This window comes from Pteropus vampyrus, unplaced genomic scaffold (assembly GCF_000151845.1).
Source record: "Pteropus vampyrus isolate Shadow unplaced genomic scaffold, Pvam_2.0 Scaffold36, whole genome shotgun sequence".
Lineage (NCBI taxonomy): Eukaryota > Metazoa > Chordata > Mammalia > Chiroptera > Pteropodidae > Pteropus > Pteropus vampyrus.
The window spans coordinates 11,860,095-11,885,207 of NW_011888817.1; the positions used below are offsets into that span (position 1 = coordinate 11,860,095).

Here is a 25,113-nt window from a genome sequence, read left to right on the forward strand (position 1 = left end):
TGTGTGTGTGTGTGTGTCTGTGTTAGTTCTGGGGGAAATAAGTTAGGTAAATGTCCTGTGCATTGTAAGATGTTTAGCTGTATCCCTGACAAAAAAATGTCTGCAGACATTTGTCAAATGTCTTTTGGGGGAACTGACTCCCAGCTTGAGAACCACTGGTCTAGACTGTAAGTCCTTGAAGGCAGAGGCTCTGCCTTTTCCCTGAGTCCACAGTGCAAGTTAGGTATATAGTTAACGAATAAGTGTTTGTCAAATAAATAAACTAGACCTTATGATCAGGAAATATCAGATTGTCCAGATTATAAACCTATCAGACCATAAACAAGAAAGCTTAGCATTATTAGTACTGTTTCACTATCTAAATTAGCAAGTAAATTGATAAATATAACTGCTGTATAATCTCCTATCTGTATAAACCATAATAATGCAGGGTAATTTTTAGAAGATTAATGGATCATCTCCATCCTGAACACAATGATGGCCCCCAGAGTCTAGAGATGGTTTTATAAATTTAAAAATTATAAATGCATATAATTTTGTAAGCCTAGCTATAGATCTAATGATACTCATAAAAGGTTTTCTTCACTAACCTACATACTATCTAATTTTGATGTTCCCTATACTTAAAATAATAGCAACATGGTAAAATATTAGAAATTTAGGGAACCTTAGGTCAAAAGATACCCCAAATTCTCTATATCAGAGTATGTTTAATGAATAATAAGATCTCAATAATTGTGACTATCATCAACATCATCATCATTATTATCATCATCATGAAGGGAATATTATCCTTTATGACCAATTAGCACACCGAATATCTTTCAATCTCTTCAGGACCTCCAACCAGCCTGTTTCAGCCACCTCGTCGTCCTGGCCTTGGCACTGTTGGAAAACCAATTCGACTGTTAGCCAATCATTTTCAGGTTCAAATTCCTAAAATAGATGTATATCACTATGATGTGGATATTAAACCAGAAAAACGGCCTCGTAGAGTCAACAGGTAAGGATTAGAAAGAATAGACTTCTATGTATTTAAATGCATGTAATTTATTTATTATGTATCATACTGTTCTCTAAATTCTTTCAACATGTAGGCTTTGTTTTTTGCTAAGATGATCAGTGTGTGGATCCACATTTGCTGCCTAATACTTGATTATCCTCCAAAGATTCTAACAGAATGATGAGTACATTGTTGTTCAATCAGTAAATACTTATTGAAGGAAGAAGAAAGGTCACTCTTTTGTTGTCCAACAGTAGCAGAAATTTATATTTTACATTAGTGCCTATGGGAAATAGAACTATCTAAAAATTCAATTTTTATTGTTAAATGTTGGTATTGGACATGAGAAAAATGTAAATGTAAAGACAGAAGAATCATCTTGGAGTATTGAAAAAAGTAAGCTGAGTGAGAAACTCTATTTAATTCTAGCGTTATCCAAGAGGGATCTGGATGAGATGATTTAAGAATTGTGGTCTGTATGACAGGAATTTACCAAGTGTGAAGACAGCCCTATAGCAAATATTATTACAGTATGCTAAGAACACCTACTTTCCTTTCCTCTGTCTCCACACTATCATAGTCACGCAGTCTTTAATATTAAGATTCTTGCTTCTCTAGGATGCTCTTGCTATCACTAACATTGGTAAGACAGAGCAGCTGACTTTTCATTGACTCTAGCATTCCAGAATCTCACAGGGCCTGCATACAGTGTGATCTGGCATATCGGCAAGAACACTTAAGTTATGCATGCTAGATTGAGAGAAAGGTTCTCATTCTAAAAAGAAAGAAACTACATTGGTAATCTTTATGAGGATATTTTACAACATTCCCTTCTCTGCTTGGGAGCACTTTAGAATAAAACAAGACAGTATGCAGAATAATAAATTGCCAACAGTAGTCAAAGGAGTTGACTTATTCCTTTGAGTATAATACATCTTAGATTTATTGATGCTCAGATTTCTGAATTTCTGCCCACTCTCTTTTCCAAAACCAGTATACTTGAATAAGGATGTTTATTTGTTAACAAACTTATCATTCAGTTGTGAACGTGCCACATATAGATACCAAAGAGAGGTTATTCTTATAAGGGTATGTTTTTCATAGGGGAGGAATTTGGAAAGCAAGAGTTTGATAGGATGCCATAAATTTTAACCCCTCTTTCCTTTTATTCCCCCCCTTTTGTTATCATCTCGTAGTTGCTTTTGTTCACTTGTTGCTACCTTTCTTTAGTTAAGTATTTTTTTAATTACTTGAATCAGTTGTCACCTTAACCCTTACTTTTTCCAAGGAATTTTGAACTGAATTTAGATGATTAGGGTATCATGACAGTTTACTTAATGTTCACTATTTCTCAAAGCTAACCTCCACTATCTCCATTATTATTAAGGGAGGTGGTAGATACAATGGTGCGGCACTTTAAGATGCAAATATTTGGTGATCGGCAGCCTGGCTACGATGGTAAAAGAAACATGTACACAGCACACCCACTGCCAATTGGACGGGATAGGGTAAGTGTTAACGGTAAGAAATATTTATTAGACTTAGGTCATTTAGTAGTAATTACATAGGACAAAAATATTTCCCTTTCTAATAACAATTCAATTCTTAGTTGTTTCTCATAGTGATGATAGATTTGTTTTTCTGTCTGTATTCTCTTGTCCCCTTAGTTAATCGATAATTGAAGATGAGATGAGCATTAGCATTTAGGTTGGTTATGTCTTCTTTACATATCTGAATCTTCTTTACGTATCTACTATCTGAATCCGAACAATGTATTTTTTATAAATTATAGAATATTATATAACACCCACTTATGAAAATATTGATAATACCATGATAACTTTTTAAGATATTTATTTTTAAAATTAGAAAGCAAAATGGAAATATGTGCTCATTGTAAACTTATTCAGACATTCAAGAAATGCTGTGATTTCTTGCCTCTCCAACTGTCTGCACCCCTCAATCCCATTTTTCTTTTCAGAAGAAACTACTCTAATAGTTTGGTATGTATCCTTCCAGATCTTTTCATGTGCATTAATTATTTGTACATTTGCTTATATACATTCTTATTTGTTTTCATATTGTTCTATGATATATTTTTTCATTTAACAATATGTCTGGGAGATCTTTCCATTTCTGTACATTTAAATCTACCTTCATATTTTTTTAATTCAAAATTTTTTATCATGGTAAGGTATACATAAAATTTACGATTTTAACCCCTTTTAAATGTACAGTTCAGTGGCATTAAGTATATTCATATTGTTGTGCAGTTGTGACCACTATCCATCTCTAGAACTTTTTATCATCTCACCCTGAAACTCTGTACCCACTGAACAGTAGACCCCCATTTCCTCCTCCCCCTGTCCCTGATAACCACTATTCTCCTTTCTATCTCTATGAATTTGACTATTCTAGGTATCTCATCTAAGTGCAATCATACAATAGTTGTCATCCTGTGTCTGTCTTGTTTCATTGAGCATAAAGTTTTCAAGGTTCATCCATGCTATAGCATCTACCTTATTTTTAAACTATTGCATAATATTTGATGTTGAATTATTCCCCTATTGATGGACATGTAGGTTGTTTCCAATGTTTTGCAATTACAGAAAGTGTTAAATGTCTTTATGCATACACTGTATTGAATATTCCTGGGATCTTTCAGCCTTTATAAATATGTATGTATATGTATTTTTCCATAGGTTGATATGGAAGTAACCCTTCCAGGAGAGGGTAAAGACCAAACCTTTAAGGTGTCTGTTCAGTGGGTGTCAGTTGTGAGCCTTCAGTTGCTTTTAGAAGCATTAGCCGGGCACTTGAATGAAGTCCCAGATGACTCAGTACAAGCACTTGATGTTATCACAAGACACCTTCCCTCCATGAGGTTAGTACCTTAGTTGGAATTCTTTGCCACAGATGTCCATCTTGTTTTTAATAGTTTGCATTGGAGCCATTGAAAGGTTTCTGCATTAGTCATAGTTCATACTTGCTTTCAGTTTGCAAAGTTGGGAGCGAAATGAAAGACTTTTCAAGCTTTTATTGTGAAACATGCAAACTTTTATTTCTTCAGGTACACTCCAGTGGGCCGTTCCTTCTTCTCACCTCCTGAAGGCTACTACCACCCTCTGGGAGGGGGCAGGGAGGTCTGGTTTGGCTTTCATCAGTCTGTGAGACCTGCTATGTGGAATATGATGCTCAATATTGATGGTAGGCTGGAACGCTCTTTACCGTTTACTCCTTTGGTTGTTTTTCTCGGTCCTTTCCCTTTCCCTGAAGCTAAGTATTCTTCCTCTCTGTTTGTTAGTATCTGCAACTGCTTTCTACCGGGCTCAGCCTATCATTGAGTTCATGTGCGAGGTTTTAGACATTCAGAACATCAATGAACAGACCAAACCTCTAACAGACTCTCAGCGTGTCAAGTTTACCAAAGAAATCAGAGGTAGGTATTTTCATTACTATAGTCTTGGAGAGGCATTTCAGCATGGTGCAAGGAACATAGTCTTGGAGTCGAACTTACCTGGGTTTCCCATCCAATCCCAGCTAGTTATATCAGTGGAACCTTGGGTAAATTACTTAACCACTGGGAGCTTTAGTTTATTCATTTTCAAGGTAAGGATAATATGTGTCTTGTAAGATTGTTGTGAGAATTAAATGCGATTAGATGTATAAAGCTTCTATCACAGTATTTAGCATATATCAGGTACTTGGTAACTATTACCCTTACTCATTTAAAAACTTCCATTTTAATAAAATAATACCAGTTTATTTTCCTTTTGGAATTTGTTTTCTTCTTTGCTTGTGATTAGTTATCTTCTCTCACTAGAATATAAGCTTCATTAAGGCTTTCTCGAGACCCAAAAAGAGGCACCAGAAAATAACTGATACTTAATAGATATTTATTGAATGAAGTAATAAATTAAAGTGGTTGCAAATCTTAAGTCATCTGGGTTCTAATATTTTCTGCTTAGCTGAGGCTTTTTGCCTATACATGATAAAATTGTTCCCATATCCTTGCAACTTTACAATGTCATGCCTTTTTGAAGACATTCAAATTTGTTTTTGTCACTATGATTTCAGGCAATACTGATGTTTTAACTTTTTTTTTAACTTCAGGTCTTAAAGTTGAAGTGACCCACTGTGGCCAGATGAAACGAAAATATCGAGTTTGTAATGTGACTAGACGGCCAGCCAGTCATCAAACGTATGTTAACCACATCGAAAATGATGCCAAAACATTTTTAGTAACAGGGAAAGGTATTATAATCATTTGAAAAATTGGTATCTCATATTTTGATTTTTAAAATCACTGGCATCTTCATGTTTAAGCACCAAAGCTTTAAAAAATGTTTTAAAAGTTTTTGATAGATACTTGTAAAACATATTTCCTGCCTTGAATTAATTTCACCTCTTAAAAAGAGTATGCTAAACATAGAACAACTTTTATATAATGATGCAGAGTCATCATTGTAAGCATCGTTTATTATACTGTTGTAATTTTCCATGCATGGCCCAAAGGGTCTATTAAGGCCTGTAAGTCATATAAGGCTGTCATGGAAAGATATATATTGCTTTGTGTTTTGTGTGGGTTTTTATTCCTTCTTTTGTAGCTAGCTGTCACTTCTTCCAGCTGTCAGTGTGTGCAGCAGCCTCCAGCAACACACTCATTTCCACTTCCCCAATCTCATTTTTCTTATTTTTTTATTAAAAATTATTGGGGTGACATTCATTAATAAAATCAAGTAAGTTTCAAGTGTACAATTCAACAGTATGTCATATATATATATTGTATTGTGTGTTCACCCCCCAAAGTTAGGTTTCCTTCCATCACCAAGTATTTGACCTCTTTTAACCCTGTCTACCTCCCCACTCCTTCCCTTCCGTCTGGTAACCAGTAATCTACAGTCTGTGTCCATGAGTCTCTGTTTGTTCGTCATGTTTGTTTATTGCTTTGAGTTTTATATCCCACATGAGTGAAATCATGGTTTTCAACTCCCAATCTCATTTTTCAAATTACCCAACTTCTAATCCATTATGAACTATGCCTAATGAAAAAGTATATATTAAAATGATTGTTAAATTAACAGATATATGTTTTTATTCTTAAAATCTAGATTATTTAAATTCATGTCTCACATATACATAAATATTGCCTCTTCTAAGTCAAAAGCATGAACTTAAATATAAAAACTTTACATTATTTTGGTTACTAAGAAGGCTTTTAAAATTTTTAAATTTTTTTTGTTTGTATTCTAATCTTACTTTGTTTTAGATCTATGGTTCTCAATTTTCAAACTTTAGTGTGTATCAAAAGCACCTGAAGTTTTGGGTGACCTCTGGATAAATGTGGTATATTAATTCAGTCTGATCTGAATAATCTTCAGTCTGAACTCATGTACACATTACATGAATTTCTTAAGAGTTATAAAGTGATATTTCATATATTCATATTATATCATTGACCTCATTCCCTAGGGGGGAAAAATGTTATAAAACCTATAAAATTGCTATTTAGAATTTTAGCATTTCTTTCAAGAGGAATTGTATCTTTTTCATTATTTAAATACTTTACATAACCCTGTAAGAATAATTATACTTATAGACCTACATAATTTTTACATGAAAATTAAAAGCACATACATTTAAATATCACATAAATGATACTGTATTGTTACCTTTTGGAGCTGTAACAGTTAAGAAAAAAAGATTAAAGTTAGTATTGTGCCAGATATTTGAGATAACTTGCCCACCGCAAGAGCCATATAAAGAGTCTCTTAAATCATGCTCCCCAGTTTATACCAAATACCCTGGCATTGTCTCAATTTCATGTATTTGGTCTTGTTGCCTCTAAATCTGACCTCTAGTGAGTCTGTATTTTATGATTCTGTAGCTGCTGCTGCTTTTAAAATCTTTTAAAACTTTAATTAAAAATTTTTCTCATCCTAGATTTAAAAAAAACATGGAAAATTCCAACAGAAGCACTGTTCTGATTAAGTACTAAAATGACTTAAGTGAAAATGTTCAAATAAATATTGACCTTTGTTTTTTAAGTGACTCATCAAGGTAGAAAATGTTAGTAGACTTCTGTTTGTTTGCTTAAGGAAAACAACTTGAAATTTCTAAAAAGACATTGTCTCCTATAGTTTTCCTTTACAGCTAGAAAATGGTCAAGCTATGGAATGTACTGTAGCTCAATATTTTAAACAAAAGTATAGTCTGCAGCTGAAATACCCCCATCTTCCCTGTCTCCAAGTGGGACAAGAACAAAAGCATACATACTTGCCACTTGAGGTAAGCTAAACTAAATTTTCTTTTGCCAATCTGCCAATTTCTTGAATGAGTTTTTTTTTTTTAAAGCTGTATTCTAAGCTAGTGGTAGAATTTAGTATTAATTTCTAAGATATTTTAGGCAGATAACTGTATAATGGAACTTTCTTTTTTCATTTTTCTTTTTCTTTTTTTTGGATATGGAAGATGTAAGATGAAGTTTGGCAGTTTTAAGATAGAGAAGCCCATTACACAAACAAATTTCTCTTTGCCTTTTGGTAGGTCTGTAATATAGTGGCAGGACAGCGATGTATAAAGAAGCTCACAGACAATCAGACTTCCACGATGATCAAAGCCACAGCAAGATCTGCTCCTGACAGACAGGAAGAAATCAGTAGACTGGTCAGTAAGGCATGGTCTTTAAGATAAACTAGCTTTACGATGAAAAAACAAAACAGTAGAAACTCCTGATGGGACACAGTTACTCTTTGGTTTTTATATATACAGGCTTTCCTGTTCTTTAGGTGAAGAGTAACAGCATGGTGGGTGGACCTGATCCATACCTTAAAGAATTTGGTATTGTTGTCCATAACGAAATGACAGAGCTCACAGGCAGGGTACTTCCAGCACCAATGCTGCAATACGGAGGCCGGGTAAGCTTTTTTTTTATTCAGCAAGCTTCTTCCAATAACCAGTCAAAAACTGAATAATTGAGGGCTTTTCTACACCACCACAGTGAATTTACCCATAGTTTTGCTCATTATTGCTCTTTGTCTTTTGGCTAATACCAAATAGAGTTCTGTTTATCCCCTCATCAACATTCAAATGGCCTTAGATTGTAATGTATTTTCTCTTTTCTTTTGTTTCTTTTTTGTGTTTTTTTTTTTTAAAGAATAAAACAGTAGCCACACCCAACCAGGGTGTCTGGGACATGCGAGGAAAGCAGTTTTATGCTGGCATTGAAATTAAAGTTTGGGCAGTTGCTTGTTTTGCGCCTCAGAAACAATGTAGGGAAGATTTACTAAAGTGAGTATCTTCATATTTTCAGCTTAGTAATATCCCTTACAGATATGAAAATACCATCTTTATGTGAATGTGCTGTGTGCACTGGCACTAAATCCCTGACTCCTATAGTTATACCATCTGGCTATAGGAAAAGGCCTTGTATTGTATAGTAAATTGCCAACTTGGGCATTACATTAAGAATCTAACTCAGCTTCCTTAGATTTAGAACAGAAATTTGTGACTAACAAGGGTGAAGCAGTGCCAGTTGGCAAATTCTTGGGTTCTTAGTGAAGCTTTCTTTGGTATTAATTGTATCTTTTCAGCTAAGATAAAAACTAGTTTATTTTTAATCATCATAATTTACTAGGAAGCGTGTTTCACTGCAGGGTCACTGACTAAGATCATTGGTTCATATCTTACAGATGCAGCTATTAATATAAAGGAAGTTAGTGAGAAGGGTGGGAAAATCAAGGCAGGAAAACGGAACTGGTATGAAAGAAAAGAATCCTACAAAATATTGGCAAATGCACAAAAGAAACTATTCTGAAAGCTTTATACATAAATCGAAGTAACTTCGTCATTCTAAAGTTTAAAATTTCATAATTTTGCTTTTTTGAAGTGATGATTTCTTTTGACATTTTATGGAATCAAATCTGTTACCAATTTGACTGTAATCCTAAATGCATTGATTTTGTCACAGTGTGTATCTGTGTTCTCAGTGGAACACAAGCTTGCAAGCTTATCCAGCTAGTCTTCTACAAGGCATACCAAAATTACCTGAAATTTTGACTCTACTTTTTCCTTCAGTCCAGAATTACTGACTTGAGTGTTTAAAAAAATCTTTGGATAGGAATGGTATTCAAGTCCCTGGGGCCCAGCTGAGGCATAATTATTTAAAAATTCAAAATGATAATCTGATATCTGAATAATATAGATTCTTCTGCATTATAATTGCAGTGTTACATCTGCCAGTCTACTTTGGGCAACCAGTAAAAGATTTTTTTTGTTGTTTATTTGTTTGTGTCTAATTTTACCTAAGAATTTTCAGAACTGAGAGAAGTATCATTAAGAGAAATAAATGCTAAGATTATACTCTGAAATGAAAGCACTGTGCCACTGGTTCTATTTTAACAGGAGTTTCACGGACCAGCTCCGTAAAATCTCTAAGGATGCAGGAATGCCCATCCAGGGTCAGCCATGTTTCTGCAAGTATGCACAAGGTGCAGACAGTGTGGAGCCCATGTTTAAACATCTGAAAATGACATATGTGGGCTTACAGCTAATAGTGGTTATCTTGCCCGGGAAGACGCCAGTATATGGTATGGGACCCCTTTAATGCTGAACGAGTGATGATTTCAATAGTAAATGTAACAGTCAGGACAAGTTAGGTTACGCTGTAGTCACAAACACCCCCAATCTCTCAGTGTCTCAAAGCAGCAGCGGTTTACTTTTTGCTCCTGCTCTGTGTCCATTGAGTGTAGATTGCAGCCTCTATTCCATGTTATCTTATCATTTTCACTCTGGGACCAAGGTTGGCAGAGCAATTGCTGTTTGGAATGTGGCCCCATGGAAGAGAGAACAGAGAGCTCTGGAGAGTTCTTAACATCTGCACCTTCTTGGCCACAACCAGCTGTGTAGCCTACCCAGCCTATGTGGGGGAAGTGGGAATGGGCCCAGTAGAATTACACTGGGGCATACAGTGTAATTCTACTGTAGTCCTAAAAACAAGTAGAACTCAAATGTTGGTTAAAAGCACATAAGGATATCAGAATAGGGATGAGTGGGGAGCCTACTACTTCCAGAAAAGGAGTTGTTTAGTCTGTCTACTATAAGAAGAACGATACAAAGTTCTTTTTGCTATCATCCAAGTAAAGGGTTTGGGAATACAGACCAGCTATTTGAACTTTATAAAATATCTCTGTATTTGCTTCTTTTGTTACCCTCTGTTTATCTCTAATGTTTACAGTGGGGGAAAGGGGAAGAAAACAACTTAAAATTCAAAGAGTTGGTGTGTGTAGTGAGAAAGAAGAGCTGGGGAAATCTATTCCTTTGCCAGGCCGGTCCTGTAGGAAAAGGAACCTTGGACTGAGTGAATAGTGGCAGACAGCATCTTAAAATAAAGAAAGTGGGCTAGCTTCAAGGCCTGCAGGAGGGAAGAAAAGGGGAGGGGGAGGATCTATCCAAACTGGAAAAAAAAAAATTGTCCTGGAGGTGTAGTAGATGAAAGGACCACTCATGAAAAACATCTAGCACAGTGAACACCATATAATAGGAACTCTGTAAATGTCAATGTGTGGATTTTTTTCCTCTATTCATGGTAATTAGGAGAATATTTAAATATTTTTATAAATTGATTAACTTATTTTTTTTTTTTTAGCGGAGGTGAAACGTGTTGGAGATACCCTGCTGGGTATGGCCACACAGTGTGTCCAGGTTAAAAATGTAGTGAAGACCTCACCCCAAACCCTTTCCAACCTTTGCCTGAAGATTAATGCAAAGCTTGGAGGAATTAACAACGTGCTTGTACCTCATCAAAGGTAAGATTCTGAACTCTGTTTTTCCCACTTTTTTACTAAGATCTAACTTATATAATTTACAGTAAAGCATACAAACCTCAAATATGCATCTCAATTGCTTTTTCTTATGTATGTATACACTCATGTAGCCACCACCTGGGTTAAGATATAGAACATTTCCAGTACCTCATCATGCTTTTTTCTTGCCCTTCCTCATAGATAACTCCCAAAGGTAACCACCATTCTAATCTCTATCACCTGTTTTTGAACTTTATATAAATGGAAGCATATAGTATATACTATTTTGTGTCTGTCTTCTTTTGTTCAGTGTTACATCTCTGAGATTTATTCATGTTGTATTAAGTAATAGTTTATTGTTGTATATTATTTTATTATGTGAATGTACCACAAAATGTTAATCTACTCTACCACTGAAGGATATTCTTGTATATTCATTATATAAGTCTTCTACATTTTTGGTGGACTTACGTACTCTTCCTCTTGGGTACATATCTAGAAGTGGAATTGCTGAGTTATAGAGAATACATATTCTCATTTCACATTAATAAATGCTGTCAAATAGTTTTCCGAATTGGTTGTGCTAATTTACATTTCCGCTGAGTGTTCTGGTTGCTCCATATTCTCACCAATGCTTGGTAGTATCAGTCTTTTTATTTTTAGCCATTTTGGTTGAGGGTAACAGCATCTCATTAATGTTTTAATTTGCACTACCCTGACAACAGTCATGTTGAGCACATTTTCATGTGCTTATTGACTATTTGGACATACCATTTTGTGATAGGCCTGTTGAGTTCTTTGCCCATTTCTTAGACTGGGTCGTCAGTCGTTTAATTAATTTGTAGTTTCCTTATCTATTGAGATAATATGACTTGTTAACGCTAAGATGGTTTTATGCCAAAGGGCTTTGAAAAATTAAATTTAGGGCTGTGATATTAGTCATTGCCATACTTAAGAAGGTGAAATTGACTAACCTTTGGACAATCATATCACAATGCTCATTTTTGTTCTTGAATGAAACTTTCAGGTAATTAAATCTTTCCTGTAACATCGGTAGATGAGGTATACAGGCCATAGGGGAAATTAACCTAAAGTCTGAAATCATTAATTTTACCCAAAACATTTGAGACAGTGTAGCATAGTGGCTTAGAGTACATACTTCAGTGTCAGACTTCCTGGGTTTGGATTCCAGCTTTACTGCTTTGCGGACATGTGATCTTAGGAAAGTTCCTTATCCTCTTATCCTCATTTTTTAAATCTGAAAATTGAGAAGATAATTGTATCACCCTCATAGAATTCTTGTGAGAACTAAATGAGTTAATATATATAAAGTACTTAGACAGTGGCAGGTACACAGTTATGTAAGCTGTTATTATGTTATATTTATGTATGTTAGGTATACACATTCACTGTTGTGCTGCTCTGTGCCAGGACTATGTTGTATGATATTTATAAATACAACATAGCCTCTGCCCTCACGGAGGTACCTATTCTTTAATACTTATTACATCTTTAGTGCCTGTTATATGAGATTTTTATATTTGGGATGCCTCCAAGATTATACTTTAAGAATCAATATTCAGTTCCAAATCTTACTTTTAAGAATTTAGTCAAGACTTCCGTGATATTTTTCTTCTTGATTCCTCAGAGAAATCACTGCCAAATAAATGAATTCATTCTTTCAACAAGTATTTATTGACTGCCAGCTGTGAGCCAGGCGGTGTTCTAGGCACTAGAGATAAAGCAGTGAGCAGGACAAAACAAAACAAAATTCCTGCCCTGTGGAGCTTACATTCTTTGTGTGTGTGTGTGTGTATGTGTGTGTGTGTGTGTGTGTGTGTGTGTGTGTGTGTGTGTACAATAAATAAATAAGTAAAATATGTGGTGTAAGTGTTAAGTACTATTGATAAAAATAAAACGGAAGGAGATAAACTTGATTCTCTTTTCTTTTTCACGTCTCACATCTTAAAAAGAATTGGGTGTTTTATTTACATTCTGCAATTCAGTATCCATTGTAAGAATTCCCATGATCCCAAGAAAACCTGTTCTAGATAAGTTTTCCCTTTTAAATTTGAGTCGAGTCCTCTTTTTTAATTCTTCCCTTCCTACTATTACAGAAGAACCATCTTGACTTCTGCGGTCAATTCACATTCATTGTACGGGGTGCCACAGATACTCATTGAGCCTTAGAGTTCTCTCTCAATGGGCACAAGTCTTTATTCTTTCTTATAAGATTATATCTGTGATTGTATCTGATGAGCTTGCTAAAACCTAATATTTTCATCTGTATATCTGAGTGGCAATGTCTCCTTAAATCTGAGCAGGCCATCCGTGTTCCAGCAGCCTGTCATCTTCCTGGGAGCAGATGTCACACACCCTCCTGCAGGAGATGGGAAGAAGCCTTCCATTGCTGCTGTCGTTGGCAGTATGGATGGCCACCCCAGCCGGTACTGTGCCACTGTTCGGGTACAGACTTCCCGCCAGGAGATCTCTCAGGAGCTCCTCTATAGTCAGGAGGTAATCCAGGACCTTACTAACATGGTTCGAGAGCTGCTGATCCAGTTCTACAAATCCACACGCTTCAAACCCACACGGATCATCTATTACCGTGGAGGGGTATCCGAGGGACAAATGAAACAGGTACTCTCATTATCCCATAGTTACCCATAGTTACCCTTTGGGGCTTCTAGGTATCTGCCACTCTGCATAAATCAGATCTGAGAGATACTAGGTGAGTTCTCAGTTAAATGTCATTCCATTTCTAACTCCTAGGTAGCTTGGCCAGAACTAATTGCAATTCGAAAGGCATGTATTAGTTTGGAAGAAGATTACCGGCCAGGAATAACCTACATTGTGGTACAGAAAAGACATCACACACGACTCTTCTGTGCAGATAAAACAGAAAGGGTAAGAAAACACAAGATAAGCTTCATTATCTGATGCAGATAAATGTTTTTTTAAGTGGGCATACATATGATTTTTTTTTCTAAAAACAGAAGTGACAAATAATAATCTAATATACTAACTACAGTTGATCTTATATGATTAATTCTGAATTAATTGCTATTTGCTACTTTTTGCTGCTAGTGTCTGAGGCACAGTTCTAGAGTATTAAGAATTTCTCTTCTAAATAATTTTATATCTGTGGAGATGTTAAGGTACAAATTTTGAACATTTATGATGTCACACTTATTAACCATGGACAGGTTGCTTAACTTCTCTAAGCCATGATGTTCTCATTATGTAAAAAGTATTAAAAACAATACCTATCTCAGAGTTGTTGTAAGGATTAAATTAATAAATAAATGTTAATTTGGGGTACAGTTCCCAGCACTTGATAAAAGACATTTTGTTTAATCTGTTTATGATCTGATATTTATGTATAAACTAGGTAAATACATGATATCAGATGACTTTACTTCTATAATATTTTTGATAACATTACTTCATTTTTTCTGGGTCCTCCCTGATCTACCCCCAGGGAGACCAGTTCTCTCTGTTGCCTAATCATGTAATCTTGTGGGTCACTCCCTTATTTTCTAGTACGCCCTTAGTTTTTGTCTCTAATCCAAGGCTGAGCCGTTTCTTTTTGTTTTCTGAATCATTGCAGAATTAAGGTTTTTCTCGTTGGGCTCCAATCAGATCAGATTCAAAGTGCTGTTTTCCACATTGCCCAAACCCTGACTCAGTAGTACTTCTTAGACTCTGCTAATACAAAGTCTCTGAACTCTTGCCTGAGCTTCGGGCACAGAACATCCTGCCACCCCCGCCTTAACTGCATGGTCACCTTTCCATTCCTCTGTCAGCTTGCTATCCACGTAGCTTTGAGACCTGGATTATCTTTCTAAAATCTCAAGCTATCTTATAGTTTTGTTCTTTACCATCCAGTGTCACTCCTAACCATTCAAGATTGACAGTTCCAGTCCTTGGTCTACTGTGCACCCTGACACTTACCAACATCTTCAGTGCCTCTTGCCAATCTCCAACTCTGAACCAGTTGACTTGCCCATTTTCATTGCTTCTATTTAGGCTGGTAGAGATGGCTGTGGAAAAAAGTCATTTGTTTTCAAATTCATGATAGCAAATCTCAACCATGTTACAAATTCATGATAGCAAATCTCAACCAGGCCTTTGAGGCTGTAATTTCATGATAGCATGTTACAAATTCATGATAGCAAATCTCAACCAGGTCTTTGAGGCTGTAATTTTTTCATTTATTTTATTCTCCAAGCATCTGTTTCAAACCTTTATACTCTTCTTAACTCCCTAGCCCCTATTCATGACATCTTCATTGCCAGTAATTTACATTGCCAACAACAGAACAACCTTCTATTTTCCCCAGAAAACAAAATCTAGAAGGCATGGCTTTTCTTGGCTTCTCCTCCTCTACCTTCAAATTTAGTTAAGCCTCGTGTTTTTTCATCTCCTTCCTCACATCGCAGAGGCTAATCCTCTCCACCTATGCTTTCTTTCCCCCACCTATTCTTTGTCCCTCATCTTTTCCCGCCTCGCTTCGTTAATTACCCATTCTTTTCTAAAGTTTCAATCTTTCCCATTCTATTACCTCCTCTCCTCACCCTCTAAAGTTTCCCAGCTCTTCCTTAGTTCCCCCAAATAAACTTCTCTTTGCTCTGTTTCTCCTTCAGTCTACTTGCCACCTTATCTTTCCTTCCTTTCATGACCAAACTTTTAGGAAGAAAATGACTAGACTTTCTATCTTACCTTCTCACATCATACTTCACTTCTCTGTAGCCTGACTTTAATTTCAGCGACTCCACTTAAGTCGCTCTCTTAATGACTTGCTCATTTTGATTCTAGCAATATCTTGTCAGGTCCCCACACTGACCTCTTTGCAGCCTTCTTTGGCCTTAGCACTGTGACTGTCCAGGCTCACTACCCACCTCTGTAATCAGGCTTTCTTTGGGTCCTCTTCTTCCTGTTTGTTAAACACTAATGTTTCCTGGCATTTCATACTTTTACCTCTTCTTTTTTCGATTTCAACTCTCTGTAGGCTCACCCACTTCTGTGGATTCACTTATTTGCTTATAGATTCCTAAATCTGTATTTCCAGCCCCAAACTTTTCTATGTAGTATCTGACTTGCACTTCTAATTATCTACCAGACAAATTTACTATCATACTCTATAGGCATTATATCAGTCAAGATAGGCTAGGCTAGCCTGTGCTGTGGTAACAAAAAAACTCCAAAATCTTAGTGGCCTTCAAAGATTTATTTCTTGCTCACATTACACATTCATTGTGACTCTGCAGCCGCTGTGACCCTGCTCTCTTCCCTTTAGAACCTAGGCTGACAGAGAAGCATGTATCTGGAACATTGCCAGCCATTGTAGCAGAGGGGAAAAAAGATACACGATGAGCCAAGTGCTGGTTCTTAAAGCATCTTCCCAGAAGTAACACATTTCAGGCCACATTTTATCTTCCAAAGCAAGTTACATGGCAACTCCAGAGTTAATTGGGTGGGGAAATATAATCCTCCCCCAGGGATGGGCACAAGACTATTTGGCAACAGTGATGCAAATCTACCACAGGCATTTCAAGCAAAACACGTCTAAACCTTCTACTTACTGTTTTATCCTCATCCAAAACATATTCCTCCCCCAATTTTTCTTTTCTTCTGTTACTTGGCATCAATGTACATTAAGTCAGCCAATCTAGAAACTTCAGAATTGTCTTTAAATTATTCTCCTTTCCTGTCACCCCATATCCAGTTGGTTAAATAGTCCTCTGCCCTGAAATCTCTTGTCTCAATTTTTCTTCTTGTGTGTTCCCTCTGCCCTAGGTAGAACTTTTCTGTATTGCAGGAGACTCCTAGCAGTCTTCATTCTTCCTTCACACATGCATCCTCTGCCTGCTGTTTTTCTGTGGTGTTTAGTATTGTCCCAATGTAGCCAAAACATAACATTTTAGTTTCATATTTCAACATGCCTTCACATACCTTCCATTTCCCATATACATTGCATTTTTATACCTGTAATGCCCATATCCATCCCATACCTTTTTCCATTTTTTTATTAAGGTATAATATAGATAGAGTAAAATTCACCCTTTTTTAGTGTACTGTTCTTCAAGTTTTGACAGATGCATATAGTTGTATAACCACCACCTCAGTAAAGAAGATATAGAATCAGACACACAAATTCTCTTACGCTCTTTCGTAGTCAACCCTTTTCCTCACTTACAGTCCCTGGCAACCACTGATAGGTGTTCTGTCCCTATAGTTTTGTTTTTTCCCAGCATATCATATAAATGGATTCCCATAGCTTTTGAGTCTGGCTTCTTTCACATAGCATGATGCATTTGAGATTCATCCAGGTTTTCGTACGTGTAGTAGTTTGTTCCTTTTTATTGCTGGGTAGTATTTCATGACATGGATGAACCACAGTTTGTTTATACATCCCTGTCTTAAGGAAATATTTGGAGAGTTTCCCATTTTTATCCCATCTCCCCTCTTAACTGCTGCTTACCCTGTTAGGCATGGCTCTGTTGTTTCCTCTCACCAGCTTTTCCCAGTGCCTTCCATAATGCCTTTATCATATTTCATTGCAGTTCAACATCTTGAACTAAACTGCTTTGCAAGAGCAGTTTACTAATTTATTACCAATTAACGTATAAAAGAAAAAAAATGGCCTAAGCTTAGTTTGGCACTTTGATGACTAATTACACTTTTTTTTTGGTAGGTGGGTAAAAGTGGCAATGTACCAGCAGGCACTACAGTGGATAGCACCATTACACATCCATCTGAATTTGACTTTTACCTCTGTAGTCATGCAGGAATTCAGGTAATTTGGAAGTTGGTCCAGATCTTTGACTTGATAGAGAGATGTTTGCAAATTTAGCACCTAGCTTGAGTAGACTTGTTATTAAATACTGTGCATAACTTTGTTAATGCTTGTCTTCTAGAACTGTTGTCTTTTGGTCTAGGTATCTGCTTATAGGTGTGCTAGGCAGGAATACTTCTGAGTTTAAGGAGTATATTTCAATTCTTCTCTCTGGTAGTCAACCCATGTCAGAAATATATTAATCATAAAACTCTCTCTCCAGGGAACCAGCCGTCCTTCACATTACCAGGTCTTGTGGGATGACAACTGCTTCACTGCAGATGAGCTCCAGCTACTGACTTACCAGCTGTGTCATACCTATGTGCGGTGCACACGCTCAGTCTCTATTCCAGCCCCTGCGTATTATGCCCGGCTTGTAGCATTCAGAGCAAGGTATCATCTCGTGGATAAAGATCATGACAGGCAAGTTTCTCAGGCACAATAAAATCTCTTTCTGTGTGTTAGCATGTTTTAAAAAAATGAGCTCCTACTGAAAACTCTTTGGAGAAGGTTAATTTTCTTTTTAAGGTTTAAATTGCAAGGAGAGAATAAAATTGCACGTGTCTTTGAGAACTTATAATGTGACTTTTGGTCCAAGAAATGATCAGGCCTGTTTATACTTGTATGGTATGCCTAAAGTCTGCCTGAGGAAAGGAATCTAATTTGGAGTTGCCGGTGGTTTTGGAGTTGCCCATAGAGCCAAATGCATTTCACTTCTGCTCAGGTCCTCAGCAGCCTCAGAAGGTGGCCAACACAGTGTCCTGGCTCTAGTCAGAGCAGTCACAGGCCTGTGGATCCTACTTCATACAGGGAAAGTCCTGACCAGTTCACTTTGCCTTCAGTACAATCTGGAAGAATGCACTAGAGTGAACCTGGATGTGTATGTGGGAGAGGAGGAGTGCCAGACCATTCTTATGCTCAAGTAGGGATCCCAAGAGAATCAGACATTTTGACCTGTTACTGAGCTACTATTAAATAGCTAAACAAGTTCTCTGCAGTAATTTTCTTTTCCAAATGACCATCTGTGAAGTGTAGCAATTTCTGGGCTCTTCCCCAAGTCTGCATTCAGCTGCTAAATAGTAGACATTCCACTGCAAGTCTATTTCTGTAAGGGTTGAAAATACGCTATTATGGAAAATGCCCAGCTGTGACTTTTGTACCTCTCATTCTGTAGTATACATTCATTCATTCGACACATTTATTAGGCATTGACTGTGTGCCCAGCACTGTGCTAAGTACTAAAAATACTAAGACGAGGAGCACATGTTCCTGGGATTTTATGTTTCAGTATGGGAAGTAATACAGATAAACATAGAACTGACAATTAGCCCAGAGCAGTATAGGTGGACGTGCAATGGGACATCAGAGGAAAGGCTGTTAGAAAAGATTTCATAGCTGGATGGATAAGATTTGGCTCTACAAAGAAGAGAAAAGGATTTTCCAGGCAGAGGGAACAATGGACACAAAGAAGAGAAAGCAAGTGACATGTTTGGACAATAGCAAGTTTTCTTTGGCTGAAGCATATGAAAGGGAACCAGCAGGCATGAAGCTGGAAAGTATGTTAGAGCAAAATTGTCTTTGTTATATGTAAAAAGCTATTCCTGGAATCAGATAGACAGTACTTAACAGTTAATTGGATGTGAGTGGGTGAGAGGAGTCAGAAGAGGGATGGTGATTTATAGTTTACCAAGAGCTTTTTAGCACATGGCACCCTTAAGAGGTATGTTCAGAAGTTGTTATTGTTATCCTGAAAGAGTAGAGTTCAGAGGAGTTGTTACTTCTCCAAGGTCACTTTAGCTAGTGAGGGGAAGACAAGAAGAAACTGGTAGCATGATAACATTTGCTGAGTTTTTACTATGTTCCAACACTGAGCTAGGCACATACATTTATTTATTCATTCAACAAATGATTATTGAGACTATACTGTGTGCTGGGCACTAGAGATTCAGTGGTGTGTAAGATAGACAAAGTTGCTGTTTTCTTAGAGTTATATCCCAGTGGGGAAATAAATAATTATCCAATTAATAAGTTAATTTTAATTGTTTCTTTCAAATGAAAGAAAAGTAGAAGATCTGTTCCAGGTGGCTCTGACCTAAACTTTAGAGTCAGGGAAAATTTCTCTGGGGGAAATGACATTTGAAGCCTAAAGGAAAAGTAAGCATTAACCAGACACAGTGGCCAATGTAAGTCCTTATGGAGGCACCATTAAGGATTTGGGTCTTTGTAGACATTATTTAATTATTACGTCAGCCACTAAATAAGTTATATTGCATTTTCCAGTTAAGCAACTGATATTTAGAGAAATAATACAAACTATTTAAGGAACCACAGCTTGAGCCTAAGATTTTGAATCCAGTACTATTTGTGCTATTTGAAACATGCGAAGTTTGAAATGATCTTTTGTTACACGTGTTTTTTTGTCGTTTTTTTTGTTTTGTTTTGTTTTGTTTTTTTGCTTTATTCTCTTTACAGTGCAGAAGGCAGTCATGTGTCAGGACAGAGCAACGGCCGAGATCCTCAGGCCTTGGCTAAAGCCGTGCAGATCCATCATGATACCCAGCACACAATGTATTTTGCCTGAGAGTCTCAGAAGAATAGCTCAACCAATTTGGCACCCCATGCAGCCTCAAAATGTTTCAAATGCCTACTGCCTCTAGAGAGAGCCAAGTTGACTTCAGGTTGTCTTCTACCAGCAGCTTGGAATAGTTGCACTGAATATATACTTCACAGCACTGTCTGATGCATCAACAAAATTGAGCCATTTTTTTTAAAGTAATAGATACTCATAGATTGTCTTTTCTGATGCACTGGACTGAATTTTTACCTCAACATGCAAAGGCTGATCAGCCTGAACTTTCTAAAGGACTTTACAAGAAAGGTTTCTATGGAATATTTTGCTAGCTGTGGTGTTCACCGCATCCCTCTAGTCTTATAAAAGAAGATTATTCCTTTTTTCTGTATTCATCGAGTGGGATGTATGCATAAGTGGGAGAGAAAAACCAAACAATCTACTTCGGTTCAGCGTAACTATTTACTCGTGTGGGTCCATAGACTTTTTAATGGAGATTTCTGACTTCGCCACTGTAAATGCCTTTAATGAGCATTAATTTTGAAAGTTTTACAGAGTTTTATTAGTTTTACTACTTAATCTTATTGATCTTTACAGACTTGTGCTAGTGCAAGTCTAAGTCTAGGCTGCCAAGCAATTGCACTATATTTGGCTCCAGATTCAAACAGGCAGTTCTCTTATTTGGTTGACTTTTGTGAATGTGTAACACAAACAGATATAACGCATGTCACGGTGACAAATAACACTGCCATGGTAAAAGTACTCATGTTTCCCCCTCTTTGAAAAAAATTAGCTGTTAGTATTTTTCAAAGTTTTCAAAAGTGCCCATTTTATGCTGCTGTGTGGTTTCTTAGATCTAAATGATTTTTAAACTTTTCTCATAGAAAGTTAACTTTGGCAATAAACATTTTTTAAGATCCCTCCTCTTCCTTCCCCTGACAATGTAGTTTTGTAGATGAGATTTCGGTATGATTTTATCAGCTATTTCTTATAGATCATAATCTGGCAATTTCTGAAACAGTCAGAAAAGACATATATTTCCATGCCTTTTTAAAGAATTATTTTTTATCTGTTTTATAGTCACAGTTGGTGTCCTGTCACTTTGTTTTAAAATAAGCTAGAACCAGGATGCTTCCTTACTGGATAGGCTTTGCCAGTCCTTAAGGTACATTGAGTGATGCTGCAACTTGCAAAAATGTACCAGCATTTAAAACTTTTTTTCCTGGGAATCAAGGTTACTTATACAATTACTTGCAGTGCAAATTTTGTGCTTCTTTATCAACCTGAAATGTACTTGGTGAAGTTTCCTTCCTTTTATTAAATGAAAACTGCATAGAAAGGTTGATTTTTCTTAATAGATTCTGGATTCCGATCACTGGGAGACGGGATTCCAAACAAACGGATCTAAAGCAAGTATCAGTTAAAATGTAGGGAAAATGTATTTTGTATTTAGTGTAGATAATACTTTGTGAATGGACAACAGTTACATAGAGTCTTCGTAGTTGCAGCCAGTGTTGCCCAGTCCAAATTTCACTGGCCTGTAATTCTCTGTGCTGGACCCTCAGGAGTGAGAGCTGGAAAAGGGGATAAAAGGCCCAGAGCCACACTCCACGTGGATGAGGAAGGAGCTGGGAGAAGAGAAAGACTCAATGTGGTAAATCAATGTTACCACCTCTGTCTGGAAACACTGGATCTGATGGTGAAGGGTGTTTGCTTGAACTCATTAGCCAGTCCAACTCTTTTAAACTAGCCTTCTCAAAATCCCAGCAATATAAAGCCCTGTTTTTCTTCAGTCTTTTAAACAAGCTAGTAAATACATCGAAGTTTACATTTCCATGTGCTGTTGATCAGCGGGACCACCAGTGTTTGGTGAGACTGGTCTCTGAGAGTTTTATAATATATATCGAGTCCTGTAGCTCATTAAGATGAATGCAGATGTCATTCTCTGCATACAGTGGGATGAAAGCAAGCTCTGTAACTGATGCACAACAAAGTGAAGAAATGGCAAATGTTAATTTCTTAAGATTTTCCTTTTTTGCAAATACCTCACTTGGATACTACAAATCAGGACATGTTGGTGAGGGGCTGGCTGCTGCTTTTATTCACACTTGTTCAGGGAGAGCACAGAAAATACTCTTCAGCATGGCCACCCTAGACCCAAAAGGAGGAAAAACAAGCTTTTATAGGAGGAGGGCTTGCTGGAGTCCAGGATTTGAAGAACTTTTGGTGGCTGGCTGGCTGGCTGGCCAGCGGACACCACACCAGCACTTGAGTGCCTCGGGCTTGCTTGTTAATAACGCACAGAAGAAGCGTCACTTCTCACCATCTCCTGGCATGAATGGAACAGAGAGCAAGGCAGAGTGCCTGGAAGCCTGATTTGCTTGCCTGCAGTTGGGCTGTACGCTCAACCTTGAACCCTACAGTTTGTACAACCTCAGTCAGTCCTAGTTCACTGGGACAAATCATTGTGGTGGTGGAGGAAAAGCCGGGAGGCCTATTTTTATAGGAAAACAGTACCTTTAAATGTGCAACGCTGTCATTTTGGACAAAAGGAAAGAAATATAGAAGAACTAGGAATATTGGAAAAACTTGCTGAGGAGCGAATCTTTAAGAGATAACCATTGCAGAATCAGAGTTGCAGCAGTACTATTGCAAGCAAGTCTGAATGCATAGTTTCAACTGGGCTTGACAATTTGAATCCGTAACCCTCTGGACTGACTGAATTGTTATGCATGTGTCAATCAATGGGAGGTGTGCATTCACTAGAAGTAGGTTTAGGGTGCTTGGTTTTTTTAAAATGCAACCTGTTTAGGCACTGTCACATAGTGTGAAAGATTTAAATGTAGCAATGCTAAAGAGTAACAATTTGGGGACAAGGTGCGGGGACATTAAGAGAGTGGTGAAGATCCAAATGTTGAACCAGTTATGTTTTGTCGTTGTTGTTAGCTGTTGAACTCTGAGCAATTTATAAAGATAACTAGCTGGCTTAACGCAGCCAGCAGTCTAGGCAGACAGAACATATTCATTCTTACTGTAAATTCTATTTGCTGCTTCCAAAGGTGATGATTTACAAGCAGACATATTCTATATGGTCTGTATTTTAGGATCTGGTGCCCAGCCTATATCAGAGATTACCTACCTGGCTCAGCTACCTATCCCTCCTGTGAGAAAAGGTAATCCACTGTTTAACAAGGCTCACCCTCTCCACCCTGCCCTAGCAACCCTTTGTGGATGTGCTGTAAGATATTCTTGCTCAATAGCAAGGCGGTAACTCTGCTTTCATTTTAAGAAAGTGGAGGCTGAGGGCATTGTATCAATACGATTTCAACTCCAAGGATTTTTCCTTGCAAAATTAAAGGGAAGATCTTGTTATTGATTAACCATTTTCTTATCCCTTGCTATTGACATATTCATGCTCTTTCTATGTCTAGTGGCTGGAAATGTTTGCATTTGTTCATTTGACTAATGGTGTAATTTTTGTTTCTATATCGTTAGACCTGTAACGTTTTAAAATGTATTTTATTAAATTTGGACTGGGTGTATGTCTCTAGCAATACGAGGTACTTTCTAAACTATTAAGGGAGGGGTGGTATCCCCATGTTGAAATAAGATGATGGTTGTTTAAATTTTGCAATTTTTTTTTTGGCCTGCAGGGATATTTTGTGTTCATGTGTCCAAAAAAGAATAAATTGGCATTCTTGTGCCAAAAGTTGTTTTTCTTGTCAATTGTCTAATAAATATGGAGTATACTGTAATGGCAACACACATGGCTGCTTCTTAAAAACAATTTCATCAATTGTAGAAATTTGAGAAAGAACAGTGAGAAATTTTTGTATTTTTAATTCCTGGGTCTCCCTATTTTTTGAAATTGTTATTTGGGAATTTTAGAAAAGCTGCTTATAACATTTTACATATGAAAACTTTACAAGATTCATCAGGGTTTTAGGTATACCTCTTAATGGGAAGATCTCTTTTAGTGATGTTTTGAGAAAAATCCTCAGTCTCCAGAGGGCAGTATGGCCACACATTTAATAACTGACTTCAGAGGAGGTGCTGCTCAAATTCATCCATCCTGGGGCTATCCAGTCTCCTGTCTTAAAAAATTCTCACCAGCAAAGCCCTTTTGTTTGTTATGGCAATGATAACACAGAGATTTACACAATTGGGCTCTTATCCTAAGGGAATTTATAGTTTACCAGAGGAGCAAATTCTGTGTACAGCTAACTTTACTATAGATCATTGTTTTTTCCATCAGCACAAAATCCCCCTCTGCAGATTTATCTGTTATCAAACATTTATCACGAACCCAGTATATGTCAAGCTCTGCCTAGGAACTGGGAACACGGAAGAGCAAATACAATTCCTCAAAGAGTCCATTCTAGTATGGCATAGAGTGGGGAGGAGGAGGAGGCAGTGAGATTAACTTTATCTGAGTGCCTCATATATGCCAATCACTTTATATTGGCATCTTTAATCCCACAACAGTCCTCTGAGGATGATACTGGTATCCCCATTTTAAAAATGAGGAGTCAGCTTCAAAGAAGTTAAATAACACACAGTTACTGAGTGGCAAAACTAGAATCTAAATCCAGACCTGTCTAACTTCATTGCACCTGCTATTGAGCATTACATTACAGGAACTTAGAAAGGGAAACAATTTTTGCCATGGGGAATCAGGAAAGACTTTACAGTGATAATGAAGTTTAGGATAGGTCATGAAGCATGAGCAGGAGTTTGCCAGGTGGGCAAGGGGATTCTAGATATAGTGTTCTCTTACAGTAGATTATGGTAGCCATAGTTTTCATCTACCCAGATGCTTTCCCTTACTCCTTCTTTGAGTAATAGAATTCCTTTATTATGGGAACCCCATTATTTTGTGCATTTCAGGTGAATTCAGATG

At 37.0% G+C, this 25,113-nt stretch overlaps 1 protein-coding gene across 1 annotated transcript; it reads left to right on the plus strand.

The window, feature by feature from the left end:
* The first annotated feature begins 737 nt into the window (after positions 1-737).
* Positions 738-23,968, plus strand: AGO4 (argonaute 4, RISC catalytic component). Its single transcript, XM_023529359.1, has 17 exons — positions 738-1,003; positions 2,391-2,511; positions 3,706-3,887; positions 4,074-4,210; positions 4,308-4,442; positions 5,117-5,204; positions 7,144-7,291; positions 7,550-7,669; positions 7,792-7,920; positions 8,160-8,293; positions 9,407-9,591; positions 10,650-10,809; positions 13,131-13,446; positions 13,579-13,713; positions 17,504-17,605; positions 17,868-18,067; positions 20,117-23,968. The coding sequence occupies exons 2-17, from the start codon at positions 2,407-2,409 to the stop codon at positions 20,223-20,225; spliced, it is 2,385 nt and encodes a 794-aa protein (XP_023385127.1). The 5' UTR covers positions 738-1,003; positions 2,391-2,406; the 3' UTR covers positions 20,226-23,968.
* The last annotated feature ends 1,145 nt before the right edge of the window (positions 23,969-25,113 follow it).